The sequence below is a fragment of the Heterodontus francisci genome, chromosome 4, assembly GCF_036365525.1.
Source record: "Heterodontus francisci isolate sHetFra1 chromosome 4, sHetFra1.hap1, whole genome shotgun sequence".
In the NCBI taxonomy this organism is placed as follows: domain Eukaryota; kingdom Metazoa; phylum Chordata; class Chondrichthyes; order Heterodontiformes; family Heterodontidae; genus Heterodontus; species Heterodontus francisci.
This window is the reverse complement of record NC_090374.1, coordinates 22472937-22494968: the sequence shown is the minus strand read 5'-3', so window position 1 is coordinate 22494968 and position 22032 is coordinate 22472937. Positions and strand designations below refer to the sequence as shown.

Here is a 22032-nt window from a genome sequence, read left to right as displayed (position 1 = left end):
AATTATTTTTTATTTTATTTTTATGTGCTTATTTTATTTTAGTTTATTTCTACTGTGCCTACCCACTGTTTCTTTCATGTATGTGCTTGGGGCCAAGCTGTTCGGTTTTCTGTCCATTAAGACCCTCTCTGTACTAACGCTTTGTCTTTCAGCACACCATTAACAGACCATTTGCCTTTGCTCCATGACCTTCTGGTCAGTTATTCTCTGTGACCTTGTCCTATCAGCAGCTTCCCTTTTGTTATCTCTTGCCCCACCCCTGCTTTACTTGCTTAAAACCTTTTACATTTCTAACCTCTGCCAGTTCTGATGAAGGGTCACTGACCTGAAACGTTAACTCTGCTTCTCTCTCCACAGCTGCTGCCAGACCAGCTGAGTATTTCCAGCATTTCTTGTTTTTATTTCAGATTTCCAGCATCTGCTGTATTTCCTTTTATTTAGGTTACCTTTCTTTGTTTGCTGCATAGCCTAGGTATAGTTTTAGGAGGTGCAGACTGCTAAACTCAAGAAAGCTTGTTATGGAAGGATAATGCTGGAGCCTATCTTTACTCAGTTTCACATTTATTGTGCAGAGTAAAATGATTACAAACATGTAGCTCCTCACTCAAAACCCAACACCAGTCTCAGTAAGTGTCTGCTTATAAGTGCTCAAGTAAGACCCCAGTTAACATCCTCCACCTGCATATAATCAAACAATCGATACACAATTTGCAGATTAACACAGACTTGCATAGCATCTGCACCCCCCTTTCGACCTCATAGGCTGGTCTCCAGAGGAAAGATGAAAGCCTTTACGTCTGTGGCCTATCCGGTTGCAGGAGTTGCCAGAAGGCGCTAACTTGAGGGAAACACCCACCGCCTAATGGGACTCCACTCCAGATTTTGTCGGGTTTACTCCCTTAGCCATTAGCTCTTGATGTTGTTGTTAATGTTCAAGGCACCAACTGGCAGGGCCCAAGATCAGCACAAAAGTAGGTGTGATCTTGTTCTCCAAGTGTGCGAAAGGAGCAGCGATAGGTCGCTACTTCCCACCTCCACGTTGCCACTTCCATCCTCCGAACCCTCCGGCTACTATACGTTGAATAGGCAAGTGGTTTTCTGGACAGAAAGAGGCTGAAGCAAAAAAACCAGTATAACTTGTGGTCAGTCACAGGCTCAGCAGGAAATCTCTCAAACTTGTCAGTGGTGGGGGAAGGGCAGTAAACTGATCAAAGTTACTTTAAGTATCACAACAGAGTAGCAATTCAGACACAACGTTGGGTCTTACGTTATAACCAGTGTCATCCAGAGCAAAAGCATCTTCTCGATGTTGAGATAAGTCCAGAAATTTGAAGCTATGTTTCAAAGAAGATTAGTAAGTTTGCGGACGACACAAAGGTTGGCAGAGTTGCGGATAGTGATGAGGATTGTCAGAGGATACAGCAGGATATAGATCGGTTGGAGACTTGGGCGGAGAAATGGCAGATGGAGTTTAATCCGGACAAATGTGAGGTAATACATTTTGGAAGATCTAATGCAGGTGGGAAGTGTACAGTAAATGGCAGAACCCTTAGGAGTATTGACAGGCAGAGAGATCTGGGCGTACAGATCCACAGGTCACTAAAAGTAGCAACGCAGGTGGATAAGGTAGTCAAGAAGGCATACGGCATGCTTGCCTTCATCGGTCGGGGCATAGAGTATAAAAATTGGCAAGTCATGCTGCAGCTGCACAGAACTTTCGTTAGGCCACACTTAGAATATTGCGTGCAATTCTGGTCGCCACACGACCAGAAGGACATGGAGGCTTTGGAGAGGGTACAGAAGAGGTTTACCAGGATGTTGTCTGGTCTGGAGGGCATTAGCTATGAGGAGAGGTTGGATAAACTCGGATTGTTTTCACTGGAACGACGGAGGTGGAGGGGCGACATGATAGAGGTTTACAGAGTTATGAGCGGCATGGACAGAGTGGATAGTCAGAAGTTTTTTCCCAGGGTGGAAGAGTCAGTTACTAGGGGACATAGGTTTAAGGTGAGAGGGGCAAAGTTTAGAGGGGATGTGCGAGGCAAGTTCTTTACACAGAGGGTGGTGAGTGCCTGGAACTTGCTGCCGGGGGAGGTGGTGGAAGCAGGTACGATAGCGACGTCTAAGAGGCATCTTGACAAATACATGAATAGGATGGGAATAGAGGGATATGGTCCCCGGAAATGCAGAAGGTTTTAGTTTAGGCAGGCATCAAGATTGGCGCAGGCTTGGAGGGCCGAATGGCCTGTTCCTGTGCTGTACTGTTCTTTGTTCTTTGAAGATCTGGATTAGCAGTGTTAAGATGGCTCCCGGACAGTCAACTCCCTAGGGAGCTCCTGACTGTTCGCGTCTATCCGTGGCCATCTGCTGCCATCTGTTGCTGCTTCTCTCCACTAAATCCTTTCTCCTACTGTTTAAGTTCCCCTGATTCTAATAGTGGGTGCATTTTTAGCCCAAACTTCAAGTTAACTGTTAGTTTAAACAGCCTCTGTCTGATGGTACAAGCCCCATCCCCCGGCCTCACCTTGTGAGCTCTGGTAAAGATCTGGATAAGACCTGGATTTGTTTTTTCTCTCAAATCTGGCTTAAAATTCCTGGCTTCACCAGCCATCAAGATCATGGTTCTGCACTGGACTACGTTGGAACAAATGTAAGACTTTGTTTCTGTCTAATCTGCTGCAATTTATTTTTTTTGTTTGTTTTTCTGATCTGTGAGCTGTGGAAAAGATCTGGAAAAATCTAGGTCTTCTTTGAAAAACATCCTAAGAATGAATAATAAAAAAGCAAAGCCAAACAAGGCTCCCTTTTTTGATCCTCGCCACTCACTGTAACCATCTATATTTAAAATAACTGATGAGCTCATTGGAGTTATTTAACCCAGCAGCTTCAAGGAGCTAAATTAATATGTATAGTCACTTAGTGAACACTTCACCAATTGTCATTTTAACTGAATGTTGATGCTTTCTCCTACATTCTGTTCGGGTGTTGCACATAATAAATGGGAAAATTCATGAATGCCATAGGGAGGCTGCTAATGTAGGACATTATTTTAATGTGTTTAGGAGACAAACAGGACTCACTCTTTAAGCATTTAGACACATGGGGCTGCCATGGTAACAAAAGTATAAACATGTTCATATGAAATTCTTCAATTTTATGAAAGGCACGAATCCATTTCTTTAAAAAAGAGACAAAAGCAAAAATACTGTGGATGCTGGACATCTGTAATACAAACAGAAAATGCTGGGAATAGTCAGCAAGTCTATGGAGAGAGAAACAGACTTAAATCTCATTTTTTAAAAAAAGGTCATCAACCTGAAGTGTTAACACTCTCTGCCTCTCTCTCTCTCTCTCTCTCTCATTTAAAAGCAACTGGTAAAATAGTAGGTGGAGGGCATTCGTACAGTGTTAATGTGCTGTTTACTAGTATTAAAACAGACTTGCATCCCAAAGTGATTCTTTTAAAGAAATAAAACTGTGTTTATATCGTGCCTTTCCCAACCTCATGATGTCACAAAGTGCTATACAGCCAACTGAAGCATAGTCATTGTTGCAGTATAGAAAACGCAGCAGCCAATTTGCACACAGCAAGCTCCCACAAATAGCAATGTGATAATCTCTTTTAGTGATGTTGATTGAGGAATAAAGATTGGCCAGAGCACTGGGGACATGTCCCTTGCTCTTTCAAGAAAATAGTGCCATGGAAGCTTTTGCATTCACCCAAGAGGGCAGACGAGGCTGTGGTTTAGCATTTCATTCGAAAGGTGGCACCTCCAACAGTGCAGCACTCCCTCAGTACTGTACTAGGAGCGTCAGCCTAGATCGCTTTGCTCAAATCTTGTGGGAATGGGACTTTGAACCTACAACCATCTGACTCAGAGGTGATACAGCACTACCCACTCACTCACAGCTGACACACCATGAAGGATCTTCATATTGTTCTGAACAACTGATTATGGCTGTCTTGTGTTTTTTATTTGACTTGCAGCCTTGGGCTCCATCATTCCTTTCTTTGGATGTTGACGGTCGAGTAATCAGGACAGATTCCTTTTCCAAGATTTTGTCTTCGGGGTAAGGATGTTATCTCGCCTTTGCTGTTACTGTAGGTATATTATACTGCGGGTACCTGTCTCGGGCTCCAAACCTGTGATGTACAGTATGGAGCTGCCTGATGGGAGGCAGGTGGCCTGCTCTGGCACTGTATTCTGCCCAGTGAAAAGAAGCTAGCTGCAGTCTACATGTGGGGGGCACGAGCAGGAACACCGGCTCTACTGACTTGAGATGATTCCTTATTACATTCACAATGTTCCCAGGTCATCCAGTGAGAACTCCTTAACCTTAGCAGTCCAAAGAAAGAAAGAACTTGCATTTATATAGTGCCTTTCATTTCCTCAGGAAACCCTGGGCAGCCAATTTGCATACAGAAAACCAAACAGTGATGAAATAATCTGATTCTTTTTTTTTTACATATTAGTAACATTGGTTGGGGGATAAATATTGACTAGGAAACCAGGGAAAATTCCCCTGTTCTTCTTTGAAATAGTATTGCCTGTGTTTGAGAAGGCAGGCAGGGTCTTGGTTTAATGTCTCATTACCCGCAGGGAAGATGAGAATTTTATTTATATGGCGAGTTATTATGATCTGGAATGTGCTGCCTGAAAGACCAGTGGGAGCAAATAGTAACTTACAAAAGAGAATTGGACACTGATTTTGTGAGATACCTGGCATTTATTTTGCTTGCACAGGTTGTCAATGTTTGCCTGCACGCTTGTTGGAGCGATGCGGAGTATTCCAGATAGATGTCCATCTGTTAGGAGTGATCTTGATCACTCCCTCTTCCTCTCTCTGTTCCCCCCTCTTTCTTTCTGTTTTCCCCATCTCTCCATTCCCCCCCTCTTTCTCTCTCTCTTTCCCCCCACCCCCTCTCTCTGACCCTCTTTCACTCTCTCTCTCTCTCTCTCTCTTGACATTTGGGAACAGCCCTTTTCCAACTTCGGACAGATTCAGGACTTAAAAAAAATTCAGAAGCCGCCAGAAAACCCAGAATCTGTCCGAAGTTCAGAAACTGCTGTTCCCGATGTCAGCACCTGTCAGCTGTGAAACTGACCTGCGATGTTTTTTAAAAGATGGTCTGAAAGAAGACAATGGAAAATTTCTCATCTGTAAAATCTATCTGCGTGCCGGATGGAAACCTTTGGTGGGCTGGAGACTAGCCCACGGGCCATATGTTGAACAGCCCTGGTTTAAATAATCATCCTAAAACACCAGTTGGTGAAATTTGGAGTGAGAGACTTTGTCAGGGTAATTTTGGGGAGGAGTTCAATGTAGACTTGACGTCATGCCATAATGAGGGAAGAAATGGAGCCATGCCTATTGTGCTACTTCATTTAAAGAACATTAACTTCCCCTTTTTAAAAAAAAAGGGAACTTTTCTGAAGCATCTGATCTTGTATTTGTTTTAATAGGCTGAGAATAGGATTTGTAACTGGTCCCAAACCACTCATTGACCAAATCATCTTACATATTCAGTGTTCGACGATGCACACCAGCACGTTCACACAGGTAAGCTCACTCCTGACTAACAATCAAACTTAAGTCAAAGGGATCAATTTTTAACAATCACTGCCAGCCGGAAGGGAATAGATCGAACACCTGTTTATTTTGACTTTAACATTTCTAACACTTAATTCGTTAATAACGTGGGTTAAATTCAGGCTCTGCAGTATTCATCTTGAATACATTAGCACATTTGTGTGAAATTTCTTTTATTTTAACAGACATTGACTAATTTTACTTTTATAGCTATTGATAGTTTGATCAAATGGGGGATGGAGGGATTTCATGCAGTCCTGTTAATGCTCCATTGCGACCAACGTCCAATTAAGGACAAGAAAAGACCTTTGAACCTGTCCCTACCTGGCACATTATGACTTTCTCACGCAGTATTTTACCTCTGCCCCCTCTCATTCATGGGATCTCCTTGGCGATCGCTCAAATCCCTCTATGGCCTTGCTGCTCCCTATCTCTGTAATCTCCTCCGGCCCCCCAAGATATCTGTGCTCCTCTAATTCTGGCCTCTTGTGCATCCCTGATTTTAATTGCTCCACCATTTGTGGCTGTGCCTTCAGTTGCCTGGGCCCCAAGCTCTGGAAAACCCTCCAACCTCACTTTCCTCCTTTTAAGACACTCCTTAAAACCTATCTCTTTGACTAAGATTTTGGTCATCTGATCTAATATCTCCTTTTGTGGCTCAGCATCATACTTATTTTTATAATGCTCGTGTAAAGCGCCTTAGGACACTTTATTACATTAAAGGCACTATATAAATATAAGTTATTATTGTTGTGAGCTCATAAAGCAGAGAAGGAGACAAGAGAGAAAGAACTTGCATTCATAAAGCACCTTAAATGATCTCAGGACATCCCATAGTGCTTTGCAGCCAATGAATTACTTTTGATGTGTAGTCAGTATTGTAATGTAGCCAACTTGAAAGAAAAACTCGAGGAAATTCTCAATAGTAACCAGGTAGTCTCCAGGAGATCACAGTAACAAGTGACATCAGCCCCCATTCATTCATTAACCTTTGGTATGCGGTGGTGCTCACCACTGCAACTTGTCCAGCCTTTGAATGCTGACAGAATCTGCATTTGTTACATATGTCATCAACTTCATGCTTATGTCCCCTAGTCCTCTCTTGTCTCTCTAGGTCAAATAGGACCGCCTAATCCCTTCATTATTTCAAAGACCAAATATTATATGACACCATTTCATTTTTGGAGGTCCCAACATAAAGTACTTTTAGTCCAAAATATATTTTGGGATTCCTCCTTCCCCTTCCCTCAAGCTGGTGACTCATTCTGAGACATGGCACCACCCACTATGAATTATTATAGTCTTGACAGTCCTACACTGGTAGTGGAAAAAAATGTTTGAGGTTATTATCCTGGTGTTGTCCAGGCCTATTTAAAGAGCACAAACTTTATAAGGAGTCACCAGAATGGCTTTAATAATGGGCAATAATGATAGCCTGTTGGAATAGGAGCAGGTGGAAGCCATTCAGCCCCTTGAGTCAGTTCCATCGTTCATTTAAAATATTGCTGATCTGTATCTTAACTCCATCTGCCCACCTTGTTTCTATAACCCTTAATACCCATGCCTAACAAAAATCTGTCCGTCTCAATTTTGAAATCATCAATTGATCCCAGCCTCATCAGCTTCCTGGAGGAGGGAGTTGCAGATTTCCCCTATCCTTTGTGTGAAGAAGTGCTTCCTGCCCTCACTCCTATGCAGCCTAGCTTAAATTTAAGATTATGCCTCCTTGTTCTCACCCTCTGCTCCACCAGAAGGGCTGAATGGCCTACTCCTGATCCTGATTGATAAGGTTAGTAGAGGCAAAAAGAGAGGAAGCATTTTAAAAAGTGGCAGACATCTTGGGTGCTTTCCTGAGTGAACCAAGATGGCTCAACGGACCTTCCGCATCCATGTTTATCTTGCCATTTTGTGAACCCACCTAGCACTCTCGCTGTACCTCAGGACCCTTGTTCCCATTTGTGAACACCTCCTCTTAACTTCTCTCTAAACATAGGCACATTTTAAGAATTATTGATTAAGTAGCTAAGCTCCCTTGTATGCTACTCACCCCAGCATTCATTTTACTGAGGGCTGTTGGTCAGAAGACAAACTTCAGTAAATTCTAGCAATATTTAGATTGGATAGAAGCGTTCAAAATTATTACAGGTCTGGACAGAGTAGATAGGGAGAAATTATTCCCATTGGTGGACAGGCCAGAACTCAGAGGACACCAATTTTAAGGTGAATGGCAAAAGAACCAAAGGCGACATGAGGAAAAGCTTTTTTATGCAGTGAGGGTCTAGGATCTGGAATGCACTGTCTGAGAGTGTGGTGCAGGCAGATTCAATTGGAGGCAGATTAATTCATGGCTTTCAAAAGGAAATTGGGTAATTATCTGAAAATAAAAAATTTGCAGGGCCAGGGGGAAATGGCGGGGGAGTGAAACGAGCTGAATTGTTCTTGCAGAGAGCCAGCGCGGACATGATGGGTTGAATGGCCTCCTTCTGTGCTGTAACAATTCTATGATTTATGTATTCGTTGCAGTGTAGCTGCAGTAAGTGGATGAATAAATGTTACTGGATTTGTATTGAACCTTAACTGAGAGGTTTGACTAAATAGATTGTCAATAGAGGCAAGGGACCAAGTAATCGATTGCCTCAAAAGATTAATTGGCATCTCTGCTGATTCTGTAAAATATAGATTAGAGCTGTCATAGACAAATTACATAACTAAATAATCAATTGACTTAAATGATCAATTTGTTTCATTGACCGGGTAAGTGAATAATCAGTCAACCAGGAATACATAATCTCTCTTGACAGACCACTTAACCATTTCATCCAACAATTCATTTCTTTGTATTAAATAACTAATTGTTCAACATTTTGAATTATTATGCAGTCATATCATTTTATAGCAAATGTGTGGAATACATACATTTCTAAAAAGTAGAATTACCTAAATTATTAGCCCAAGTTTAGAAAATGGGACATTCTTCCATTCTTGTCTTACACAATGTAAAAATAATTGATTATATGTGAAACACTTTAGGGTGGAAGTAAGGTTCCCAGTAAAAGCAAGTCTGTCTCTCCATAGCTCTCTATATATCTCTGAAGTTTCTTGCTTTCAATCCCATTTGTTCACGTACTCTATCACAACTCTCTCCTCCTCAATCTTGTTGTACTCACCACCTGAAATAAAGAGTGTACAGGGGAAAGAATTCTTCTGGTCACCAACCTGTAGCAGCAACACAAGTCTGTCTGCGAAGATTACCTCTGCTATATCTAAAAGAACGTGTTGACTATTTTGTTAAAAATAACGAAATGAAGGGAATCCTTGTGAGCATGTTTACAATGTCACTGCATGTCGGCAATCGGAGGAATACTGGAGCAATTAAAATCGAGGATGCTCAAAGAGACCAGAATTAGAGGAGCACAGATATCTCAGAGGGCTGTGGGGCTGGAGGAGATGACAGAGATGGTGAGGGGTGAGGCCATGGAGGTATTTGAAAACAAGGATGAGAATTTTAAAATCAACACATTGCTTAAGCGAGAGCCAGTGTAGGTCAGCAAGTCAGGGGTGATGGATGAACGAGAACTTAGTGCAAGTTAAGACATGGGCAGCAGAGCTTTGATGACCTCATGTTTATGGGGGGCAGAATGTGGGAGACCAGCCAAGAGTGTGTTGGAATAATGAAGTCTGGAGGTAACAAAGGCATGAATGAGGGTTTCAGCCAATGAGCTGAGGTTAGAGTGGAATCGGGCCATGTAATGGAGGTGGAAATAGGCGGTCTTGGTGATGGTGCAGATATGTGCTTGGAAGCTCATGTGGGGATTAAGTACGATACCAAAGTCGCGAATGTATGATGTTTCGCTCCCATTTAAATCATATTTGGTCTGACTGTCATCCCTAATTTAAAATGAATACAAATGGCATGTTCTTTGTCCTGTTCTTGGCCTTGCTACTGCCTCAACATGGGTATGACTGGTCTTCACTGGCCTGTCACTTCTTGTTCAATCTGTCCATCGGTCATATTTTTATCGGGAAACGTTAATGGGGGCATAGGGAGTTGGGTTGCCCATTGGGTAACTGACTGGATTGTTTGAAGGAGACAGGATAGAAAAACTGACAGGAACCTAATGTTGCAGAGAGAAGTCAAACTCATTCTTAACCACAGGTGTCGTTACTTACTTAAGTGTGACAGTGAGTCCACAGTTAATCTACGTTCCATTTATAGCTCCTGGTTGCGCAGCTACTTCAACAATGGGGACAGAAGGGCTTCCTGGAACATGTTGACAGGTAATAATTACAACATGACATCTGTCCTTTTCTCTCTCTGGGTCATGGGGATATGACCAGTGAATGAGCCAGAGGTTTATATTTAATCCTACTTTCTTTCAGCTTCTAAAAACTGATTGGTCTCGTTAGAGCAGAGAAGGTTAAGAGGAGATTTAATAGAGGTGTTCAAAATCATGTAAGATTTAGATACAGTGAATAAGGGGAAACTGTTTCTAATGACATAAGGGTCAGTAAGCAGAGGACACAGATTTAAGGTAATTGACAAAAAGAACTAGGGGTGATGTGAGGGGAAATGCACTGCCTGAAAGGATGGTGGAAGCAGATTCAATAGTAACATTTAAAAGGGAATTGGATAAATACTTAAAAAGGAAAAAATTGCTGGGCCATGGGGTAACAGAAGTGGGACTAATTGGATATCTCTTTCGAATAACCGGCCCAAGCATAATGGGATGAATGGCCTGCTGCTGTGCTGTATGTCTCTGTGATTCATTGTAATTTATGTATTAGAATGAAATAAGAATGTGAGCCTTGGAAGAGGCCATTCAGTCCATCGAAGCCCATCCTTCCTTACAGAATCCTTGAGACATGTACAACCATGACCCAGCTCACGAAGCTATGATGACTCAATCCTACTTGTGCTTCCTGGGTCTCAGTAGTCAGGGGGCCCCTATATGTAGCAGTACCCTTAATTAGTGGGCTTCACTACATGAACTTCTGGCGGAAGGTCAGCGACCTGAAACATTTACTCTATCTCTTTCTCCGCAGACACTGCCTGACCTGCTGAATATTTCAGACATTTTCTATTTTTATCCCTAAGCTCTTTGTGAACTCACGGAATCATAGAAATGAAGTCACTGCTGTAATGTAGGAAACAATGATCGTTGAAAGTGAGGCCTTCTCGCTGCTGCAGGCCTGTGGGCTTAGTTTTGACCATATTAGCCAACCTCAAAGTGAGTGGGGAGTCTGACCACACTCCTCCATCCTTTTACTGGATTCAACACTACCGTTAAGCATTCCTTTTATAGACTAAATAGCTTCCCTAATCATTCCTTATGCCCTTTGTACCTTGGGAGTGAGTCTAGTCGTACTTTCCTCTCCTTTTCCTAATGTGAAGGATATCTTTTGGGGTGTGGTGACGATAAACCACAGTGCCCTAAATATGGTCTGATCAGTGCATAGTAAGATCTCATATAGACTTACAAGGGCCAACTTTCCTCCCATAGCTCCTCCTGTGTAGGGCGCATTTCAGATGTGAGTGCACTAAAAGTGCACTGGCCATGCCCTGACCTGAACCTGCACAAATTCACATGTCCATTCCTCCCTCACCAATGCAAACCTGTCTCTCAGCAAGAGGTTATGCCCTAAGCCAAGCCCAAAAGAGACATGTAGCTGTGGTCAGGGCAGCAGTATCTGGAGTGGGGGGTGGGGTGGGGGGTGGTGCCTTCAGCATCCAGAAGACCTTGCTTAAAAAGTGAACTTGCCATTGATCCCTTCTCCTGAGCTGATGGGGCTGCATTGGGGCCGGCTAATTGTGGGTGTGACTTCTGTTTGAGGGGATCCCCATGAAATGGAGGCCCAGGTAATGGGGTGGGAGGGGTGGCCACATCCCTCCAGGTTCATTGTCATTCCAAATACAATTCTGCATGCTGCAGTTGTAATCTTTTCCTTATCTCAGCCAAATCACCCATCCCTAGGAAACTCTCGGAGATAGATTAGAATGATCAGGATGGGAATCTGGAAACATGACTTCTCCCTTTCTCTCCCTCCTTCATCTCTTTCTCTCCCTTTGTGCTTTCTCCTTCTCTCGTGCATGCCCTCGTTCTCCTTTTTTGTTTCCTGGGAGGTGAGCATTGGCCGAGTGCAAACCCAAAGCACCTGAGTCTCGTGATGTGTTACAAGAATTTGTTTAATAATTGGGTATCATTGGGAGAGGGGAGCGCACAGGTTCACAATGGTGGAAAACATCTAAAGGACTGGTGTCTGGAGGCTCAGCTATTTTTATGCTTGCTGAGACCTATATTATGGACTCACTTGTTGAACATTTCAAGAGTATGGTATTTAGGAGACTAGATGAGCAAAACGTCTTTTCACTCCTGACTCCCAAGATCAAACTCAGCCCACATTGGGGTGAAATTGGACTTTGGAGGCCGACAGGGTATTATCCAACTGTGTTACACTTAGCCCGATTTCTTCATTTTAATCTCTCTCCTTATTCTTTCTCATTCTTTCTCTCTCCTTTCACACTCCTTCCTTCCTCTGTCTTGTTCACTTTCTGACTTTCCTCTCTCCCCCACCCTTCCTGCAAGGGTTTTGTGTAAATTGGGTTTATCCCAAATCCTGGTGAGCATGGGCCCCGAGCAAAGCCTCTTGCAATTTCGCAGTTAATCGGTGCTAATTGTCAATCGTGTTCAAGGGACCTCAGAAAGAGTAGTCAGTCTGAGATTTGTTCAAAGCACGACTTAGATGAGGAGCTATGTGTGTGTCATAGAAGAAGAGAGTTATTTTTGAGAGAACTTAAAAGAATAACTGCATGGGAACACCACCACCTGCAAGTTCCCCTCCAAGTCACACACCATCCTGACTTGGAACTATATCGCCGTTCCTTCACTGTCGCTGGGTCAAAATCCTGGAACTCCCTTCCTAACCCCACCCCCCACTCCAGTACTGTGGGTGTACCTACCCCAAATGGACTGCAGCGGTTCAAGAAGGCAGCTCACCACCACCTTCTCAAGGGGTGGGCAATAAATGCTGGCCTGGCCAGCGACGCCCACATCCCTTGAATGATTTTTTTTTAAAAATAACTGTACAACAGATACCAACATATTACTGACTGATTTGAATTGTTTTCCTTTTATTTTATGACAGGGTGGTGGAGTTTTACAGGAAGCAGCGAGATGCTATGCAGTCATCTGCTGAAAGATGGCTGAAAGGTAATGTTTGCAAAGTCAATCTATCACCATTCAAACCACCATGAACTTTGGCAATGCTCCTTGAATGTGGAAGAAATCCCAAGGTACTTCACAAAGGTGTAATAAAAAAGAAATGATTCGGAGCAAGATCAGCTGCTGAACAATCAGTATCATTTTCAACAGGTTCTCCTCCTCCCACTTCCAGGGCATTTCCCATTTGCACTTTCACTACCTTTAAACCCGTGCTTGCCTAACTGGGGTCCTCAGATCCCTGGCAGTCCGGAGAGACTTGCCGGGGTCCACAAAATAATGTGAAAGTGCATACCGAGCAGGGCCACTTTTACAGGTCGGTAATGTGGGTGGGCGGAGACAGTGAGAGACAGGAGTGGAGTGCGGCCTCCGCATGTGCAGGGCAGAGTGGGCTGGCTGCCTCCTGTAGGAGAACATTCATAGAGGAGCTCTTGAGGGTACCTTGAAGATCACTATATCTGTAAGATGTTTTCTTTAAAGTATTATCAAAACTCTCTTTACATGCAGCACTTTCATATTCTGAGTATTATATCGTATTATAATTTAGATGGGGAGATTCGTGATTACTGATCCATTTCAAAGGGGGTCCTTTAACCAAAAAGTGGTAGGTGTGTGTACCATCAACAAGATGCACTGCAGCAACTCACCAAGGCTCCTTCGACAGCACCTTCCAAACCCGCAACCTCTACCAACTAGAAGGACAAGGGCAGCAGATGCATGGGGACACCACCAAGCTCCCTTCCAAGCCACACACCATCCTGACTTGGAACTATATCGCCGTTCCTTCACTGTCGCTAGGTCAAAATCCTGGAACTCCCTTCCTGACAACACTTTGGGTGTACCTACCTCACATGGACTGCAGCGGTTTAAGAAGGCAGCTCACCACCACCACGTCTTTTGATTGGGCCGTAAGAATGACGTCAACTTTTAAGAATTTGTAGGTGCCCCTGTTTAAAGGGGCCACCAACCCTGACATGACAATTAAACTAAAGTTTGAAGGAAAACTCTATCAAATGAAATTAAAATTTGTTTCCAGGTGTCAATGAAGCAAAGTGCCCACAGGTCATAGAAAACCTCAGGTGTACCAGTAGACACCATTTGATCCCTCTTCAGGGAAACTGAGGCGTGAACATAACCACAGAAGAGAAGCGGGCAGTTGGGCCAAGCGACCACCTTGACTGCCCGCTGGCTGGAGCTGGACCAGGCCCAGGAGTAGTCCTGTGAGGGGGTTCTCTGATTTACCTGCTCCCTTCTGCACCAGGTGACCAAAGATAAGGAGCATGGGACTGAAGTGCAGCTAGAAATTGAGGAACAGATCCTTCAAATAGTGAAAGAGGGGCTGCAACCTGTCAGATTCCACGTATATGTGAACCAGAGACTCATCCAAGCCACAAAAGTTACAGGCAGTCTGTGATTCTGCTGAAAAATCTGTTGCACGTAATCTGTTCCATCCAACACCCTCCAGGCCAAATCCTACAACTTGTGATTATTTATAAGGATGGGCACCAACATGTTGCACCAGGGACGTTTGACAAAATTTGTCACTCACAGACAAGGGGGAAATTAATCTATATATAAAGTGCATAGCCAACCAAATGCCATCAAAACACAGTCTGATTTAAAAGGCATTTCTCCCTATTTAGTGAGATACCTGGCATTGTTTTTGTTTGCACAAGTAGTCAATGTCTGCACACTATATATAGCGATGCGGAGAATTCAGATAGATGTCCATCTGTCAGGAGTGATCTTGATCTCTCTCTCTCCCCCTCTCTGTATCTATCCCTTTCTGTGTCCATCCCACTCTACCCGCTCTGTGTTCATCCTCCTCTACCCCCTCTGTGCCCACCCCCTCTGTGTCCATCCCCCTCTCCTCCCCTATGTGTCTATCCCCCTCTCTCCCCTCACTGTTGCCAGCCCCCTCTCCCCTCTGCGTGTTCATCACCCACTCCCCGGCTTCCATTCCCTCACTGTCTATCCCCCTCTCTGTGTGTATCTGCACCTTCCTGGTCCGGTGCTTGTTTGAAGAACTGCCTGACTCAGCCTCTCCCTCCGCACCGCATCTCTGGCTGTGTGCTGGCCCTCTTCCTGCTCTCCCCTCAGCCCCTCTCCCACTCCCTCTCCGCTGCAATAGCCATTCCCGCTCACTCCTTGAACCATGCAAAAACAGCAGGGGCGGCCGATCCCAGCGCACTTGCGTCGTGTACCGCCAATCAGTGCTCATCCTGCCCAGGCAGCCCGCTGTCATTCACAGACATGACCAATCACAGACAGGCATCTGTCACCTGTCAGACGCAGGTCCCGCCTCTGCCTGGCGTATGCTTTAATTGGAGAGCTGTCAGTCAAAGCCGAGCCACGGACAGCCCGCTGTCAGTCACAGGATTGGCGGGCCAGATGGAAACCACAGACTGTGTACGGACATGTTGCTGATCCCTCTTTATATATTATTACATAATAAAATGTTCCAAGGTGCTTTACAGGAGCATTATAAAACAAAATTGGACAACAAGCCACATAAGGAGATAATAGTACAGATGACCAAAAGCTTGGTCAGAGAAGTAGGTTTTAAGGAGCATCTTAAAGGAGGAGAGAGAGAGGTAAAGAGGGGAGAAGTTTAGGGAAGGGAATTCCAGGGCTTTGGCAGCTGAATGCACAGCCACCAATGGTGGAGCGATTAAAATCAGGGATGTTCAAGAGGCCAGAATTGTAAGAGTGCAGATATCTCAGAGAGTTGTGGGGCTGGAGGAGATTGCAGAGATAGGGAGGGGGCAAGGCCAAGGAGGGATGAGAATTTTAACCAAACCGAGGTTTGATGGCTGAACGGGACATGGGCAGCAGATTTTTGAATGACCTCAGGTTGGCAGAGGGTAGAAGGTGGACAGCCAGCCAGGAGTGTGTTGGAATAGTCAACCCTAGAGGTAACAAAGGCATGGATGAGTGTTTCAGCGATGTAAAAGGGGAGGACTCCCACATAGAGAGCCCTCTACTGGGGGCTCCCACCTCCTCTGGTATGCGGACAACAGGCGAGGGCAAAGAATTGGAGAGAGTGTGTAGGAGCAGCCCGTACGGGAAACCTGGACCATTAGGAATGAACAGTAAATGCCAGCGTTATCCACATCCCAAAAATTAATCAATAAAAGAGAACTCCTCTCTTGTGCTCGAACTCTTATTCGCAACTTTCATCCTCCTGGACTGGTTTCTCAAAGGCTCTCCTTGCCAAATTTCCTCCTGAACAACATAAACTTCAGAACACGAGCTAGTATCCCATCGTGGTTGGGCTTCCTGCTCCTGATCTTTTTTTCTACTTCATGGGATGTGGGCATCGCTGGCTCAGCCAGCATTTGTTGCCCATCCCTAATTGCCCTTGAGAAGGTGGTGGTGAGCTGCCTTCTTGAACCGCTGACGTCCATGTGGTGTAGGTACACCAACTGTGAGGGAGGGAGTTCCAGGATTTTGACCCAGCGACAGTGAAGGAACGGCGATATAGTTCCAAGTCAGGATGGTGTGTGGCTTGGAGGGAACTTGCAGGTGGTGGTGTCCCCAGTTGTGTGCTGTCCTTGTCCTTCTAGGTGGTAGAGGTTGCACATTTGGAAGGTGCTGACGAAGGAGCCTTGGTGCGTTGCTGCAGTGCATCTTGTAGATGATACACACTGCTGCTACTGTGCATCAGTGGTGGAGAGAGTGAATGTTGAAGGTGGTGGATGGGGTGCCAATCAAGTGGGCTGCTTTGTCCTGGATGGTGTCGAACTTCTTGAGTGTTGGAGTTGCAGCCATCCAGGCAAGTGGAGAGTATTCCGTCACACTCCTGACTTGTGCCTTGTAGATGGTGGACAGGCTTTGGAGGGTCAGGAGGTGAGTTACTTGCTGCAGAATTCCCAGTCTCTGACCTGCTCTTGTAATCACAGTATTTATATGGCTACTCCAGTTCAGTTTCTGGTCAATGGTAACCCCCAGGATGTTGATAGTGGGGGATTCAGTGATGGTAATGCCATTGAACATTAAAGGAAGATGGTTAGATTCTCTCTAGTTTGAGATGGTCATTGCCTGGCACTTGTGTGGCGCGAATGTTACTTGCCACTTATCAGCCCAAGCCTGAATGTCGTCCAGGTCTTGCTGAATCTGTACACAGGTTTTCATTGTCTGAGGAGTCACAAATGGTGCTGAGCATTGTGCAATCATCAGCGAACATCCCCACTTCTGACCTTATGATTGAAGGAAGGTCATTGATGAAGCAGCTGAAGATGGTTGGGCCAAGGACACTACTCTGAGGAACTCCTGCAGTGATGTCCTGGGACTGAGATGATTGACCTCCAACAACCACAACCACCTTCCTTTGTGTTAGGTATATTGATTTCAAGATCCTCAGCCCATTTCACAATTCCTCTCTGGCCTTTCTCCATCCTCCCTGGAGAAACTCTCTCCTCTAGCTGGCTCCCTCCATTGCTCTGAGGACTGGATTACAGCTCCCACGCTCAATCCCCTGCACCGTCAGATCCCTAGTCTTTCACCCATGACATTCCAATCCTGTGGAACATAAGAAATAGGAGCAAGAGTAGGCCCCTTGAGCCTGCTCTGCCATTCAATAAGATCATGGCTGATCTTCTATCTCAACTCCACCTACTGACTTATCCCCACATCCTTTGATTCCCTTAGTGCCCAATAATCTCTCCTGCTGTCTTAACCGTACGCATCGACTGAGCATTCACAACTGTCTGGGGTACAGAATACCAAAACCGTGGTTCTGAAACTCTCCTTTAAAATCTTTTCACTTTGACCTTGCCTATTCTCCTTCCTGTCCCCCAGTTAAACAGTCTGAGATGATTCACAACGTGAAGTGCTGTACCAATGTAAGCCGTAGTTCCGGAATGCACTTGGCAGCCTTCAAACTCTCTGGTTTACAAAGAGCCACTGGAGAAATATTTTTGGACATTTTTAATACCAGACATCAGAACCTAGAATCTTGACGTTCAATGGAAACATAAATTATTTCCTTCTATGTGACAGTCTACAAATAAACAGGATTTCTGTTTTGTAGGAGGGTGAAATTTCTCAGGCTTTCTGCTCTGACACTTTATCTTCAACACAGCTGACTTGTGGCTTGAGTGCTGGGAGAGTTCAGGAGGAGATTTACCCCCATGGTTTCAGCTAAACATCGCCTGAAGCGCTAACTGTGTGATTGCAGGTTTATAGCTACCGTTCAGCATGACAAAGTTGATTGATGAGGGAAGGGCTGTAGATGTCATATACATGGACTTCAGTAAGGCGTTTGATAAGGTTCCCCATGGTAGGCTGATGGAGAAAGTGAAGTCACATGGGGTCCAGGGTGTACTAGCTAGATGGATAAAGAACTGGCTGGGCAACAGGAGACAGAGAGTAGCAGTGGAAGGGAGTTTCTCAAAATGGAGACGTGTGACCAGTGGTGTTCCACAGGGATCCGTGCTGGGACCACTGTTGTTTGTGATATACATAAATGATTTGGAGGAAAGTATAGGTGGTCTGATTAGCAAGTTTGCAGACGACACTAAGATTGGTGGAGTAGCAGATAGTGAAGGGGACCGTCAGAGAATACAACAGAATATAGATAGATTGGAGAGTTGGGCAGAGAAATGGCGGATGGAGTTCAATCAGGGCAAATGCGAGGTGATGCATTTTGGAAGATCCAATTCAAGAGTGAATTATACAGTAAATGGAAAAGTCCTGGGGAAAATTGATGTACAGAGAGATTTGGGTGTTCAGGTCCATTGTTCCCTGAAGGTGGCAACGCAGGTCAATAGAGTGGTCAAGAAGGCATACGGCATGCTTTCCTTCATCGGACGGGGTATTGAGTACAAGAGTTGGCAGGTCATGTTACAGTTGTATAAGACTTTGGTTCGGCCACATTTGGAATACTGCGTGCAGTTCTGGTCGCCACATTACCAAAAGGATGTAGATGCTTTGGAGAGGGTGCAGAGGAGGTTCACCAGGATGTTGCCTGGTATGGAGGGCGCTAGCTATGAAGAGAGGTTGAGCAGATTTGGATTATTTTCATTAGAAAGACGGAGGTTGAGGGGGGACCTGATTGAGTTGTACAAAATCATGAGAGGTATAGACAGGGTGGATAGCAAGAAGCTTTTTCCCAGAGTGGAGGATTCAATTACTAGGGGTCACGAGTTCAAAGTGAGAGGGGTAAAGTTTAGGGGGGGATATGCGTGGAAAGTTCTTTACGCAGAGGGTGTTGGGTGACTGGAACGCGTTGCCAGCGGAGGTGGTAGACGCGGGCACGATAGCATCTTTTAAGATGTATCTAGACAGATACATGAATGGGCAGGAAGCAAAGAGATAACAGACCCTTAGAAAATAGGCGACATGTTGAGATAGAGGATCTGGATCGGCGCAGGCTTGGAGGGCCGAAGGGCCTGTTCCTGTGCTGTAATTTTCTTTGTTCTTTGAATAAACTATAGATCCATTAATACAAAAGCTGATGCTGGAAATCAGAAATAATAACAGAAAATGCTGCAAACACCCAGCAGGCCAGGCAGCATCTGCATTGAGAGAAACAGAGTTAACATTTCAGATCGATGACATTTCATCAGAACCTGACCTGAAACGTTAACTCTGGCTGGAATTTTACACCACTCGCGGGGGTGGGCGGGGGGAGGGGACGGTGGGCGTAAAATTGAGTGGGAGGTGGGGGTTGCTGTTCCGTCACCTTTTCGCCCCGCTGCAGTTTTACCAGCAGTGGGGGAGGTGACAAATGGCCTGCCTGCCCCAGGCCAATTAAGGCCCTTAAGTGGCTAATTAATTGCCACTTAAGAGCCTCCTCCCTCCGCTGCTGCTGTGTTACCAGTGGCAGACAGGTGGCTCCGTAGCTCAGGAGGCTGCTCAGTTAAGCCTGGTGACTTCATTGCGGGCTGTGGGGGAGCCCTCCTGATCAGGCACCCTGTGCCCCACGGAGTGTCCCTCACGCGGCACAGTCTGTCTCCCCTGTAGCACCTCACCGCCCCCCCCGCCTCGCACCCCACACAGTTACCTGTATTCTGGATCTCATCCATGTGGCCGGTCCTGGCTGGGTACAGCCCCAGCAGTGGCCACCACTCCCGGTGGCGCTGCTGGGACTGAAGAGCCGCCGGCCCACTGATTGGCCAGCAGCTCTTGGAGGCAGGACTTCCTGCCTCAGAGAAGCGGAAGTACCGCCCAAGGCCAATTAAGGGCCTGGGCCATGTAAAATCACAGCGTGGCTTCCAGGCCTGGCGAAGGCGGGCTTGCCTCCAACGTTTTCTGCCAGTGGGCGGGGCCTGCGGCCTGACGTAAAATTCCGGCCTCTGTTTGTCTGCACAGATGCTGCCAGAACTGCTGAGTATTTCCAGCATTTTCTGTTTTCATTGTTGATTCATTGTACTGACAGTTTTTGGATAAGAACAGTTTAGGTAACTTAAAACATTTTTTACAAAGATATCTTGGCTGGGATTATTATTAATTACCATTACTTACGGCATAGATTTTCTTAAAAATAAATGCCTGTCTGACATCCAATCTCCGATGAGCTGCAGTTTCTTCCAGAAGGCCATAGGGATATTGTTCAGCTCTCACCACAGTCTCCATAGCCCACTGACAACGCCATCATTCTACCCAGTCACTGTCTGTCTCAGGCTAAATCAAGCCATTAGCACTCTTGATGTTCTACTTGACTGTGAACTAATTTCAGATCCTATATCATCTCCATTCATAAAGGTTTCCTGCTTCTACCTCAAACCTCCTATCGCAGCTTATCTGCTGCTGAAACTCATCCCTCCCTTTGTTACCTCCAGACTCTATTTCACTGGCTGGCATCCTATCATCTGTAATCTTACACTCCGCCAAACCTCTGCTGCCCATATCCCATCTCATACAATGTCCTGCTCACCCATCATCCCAGACAAATGACTTATATTGGCTCCCGACCACCCAATGACTCAAATTTAAAATTCTTACTCTTGTGTTTAAACACGGCATAGCCTTTCCCTCTCTGTTCCTACCTCCCACCTTACAATACCCCCTCCCAAACCCTCCAGTCCTCTAGCTCTGGCCTCTTGTGCGTTCACCCTCCTTCCTCCGCTCCTTCATTGGTGGCTTTGGCTTCAACTGTCTAGGTCCCAAGCTGTGGAATTCCCTCCCTAAACCTCTCTGTCTCTCCACTTCCCTCTCCTCCTTTTAATACCTTACTTAAAACCAAGCATTTAGTCACCCCTCCAAAAAGCTGTGAAGACACGTGTGCCTCAATAGTGTGACTTAACCCAAGCTGAAAGAAGCAGCTCCTACAATGCCAACCATCATTTGTTCTCCATGTGAATTGTTTGGTTTTCCCATTATTATGGAAATTATGGAGTGTGAGCCTGGTTCCTCCAGCGAATAGGTTAAGACTATCTCTTTAAGAACAAAGAACAGTACAGCACAGGAACAGGCCATTCGGCCCTCCAAGTCTGCGCCGATCTTGATAAATCTATATGTAGGATACTTGTAGGCCGTAGGTGTTCCATGTGGCTCATAGAGTTTCCTTTAACCCACATGTACTACAGCTGTGGCTCTGTATGTAGCACACTCACCCCTGAATCTGAAGGTTGGGAGTTTAAGTCCCACTTCAGTGACTTGAGTACCAGATCTGACAGTGCAGTGCTGATGGAGGTGCTGCAAAGTCAGCAATGTCATCTCTCAGGTGAGATATTAAACAGAGGCCCTGCCTGCCTTCTCAGGTGAATATTGGATAGGCTGGGTCTGTTTTTCCCTGGAGCGAAGGAGGCTGAGAGGGGACATAGTAGAGGTATATAAAATTATGAGAGGCAGAGATAGGGAAGATAGCCAGAGTCTGTTTCCCATGGTAGGGGTGACTAAAACTAGAGGGCATAGATTTAAGGAGAGAGGGAGGAGGTTTAAAGGGGATCAAAGGGGTAAATTTTTCACACAAAGAATAGTGGGTATCTGGAATGAGCTGCCTGAGGAAGTGGTGGAGGCAGGAACAGTAGCAACATTTAAGAGGCATCTGGACAGGTACTTGAATAGGCAAGGCATAGCGGGATATGGAATTAATGCAGGTAGGTGGGATTAGTATAAATAGGCATTATGGTTGGCATGGACACAGTGGGCCAAAGGGCCAGTTTCTATGCTGTATGACTCTATAAGAGATCCCATGGCACTACTTTGAAGAACTGGTGCCCTGGTCAATATTTATGCCTCAACCAACATCAGTAATACTGATGATCTGGTCATTTAT

General features: G+C 45.2%; 1 protein-coding gene across 2 annotated transcripts in view; it reads left to right on the top strand.

Moving 5' to 3' along the window:
- The window catches only part of aadat (aminoadipate aminotransferase), a 91196-nt gene that overhangs the window by 50613 nt on the left and 18551 nt on the right, over positions 1 to 22032 (top strand). For both annotated transcript variants that reach the window (XM_068029288.1, XM_068029287.1), the window contains exons 8-11: positions 3989 to 4071; positions 5466 to 5562; positions 9809 to 9870; positions 12736 to 12800. In XM_068029288.1, coding sequence (XP_067885389.1) covers positions 3989 to 4071; positions 5466 to 5562; positions 9809 to 9870; positions 12736 to 12800 — 307 coding nt within the window. The remainder of the gene's footprint in view (positions 1 to 3988; positions 4072 to 5465; positions 5563 to 9808; positions 9871 to 12735; positions 12801 to 22032) is intronic.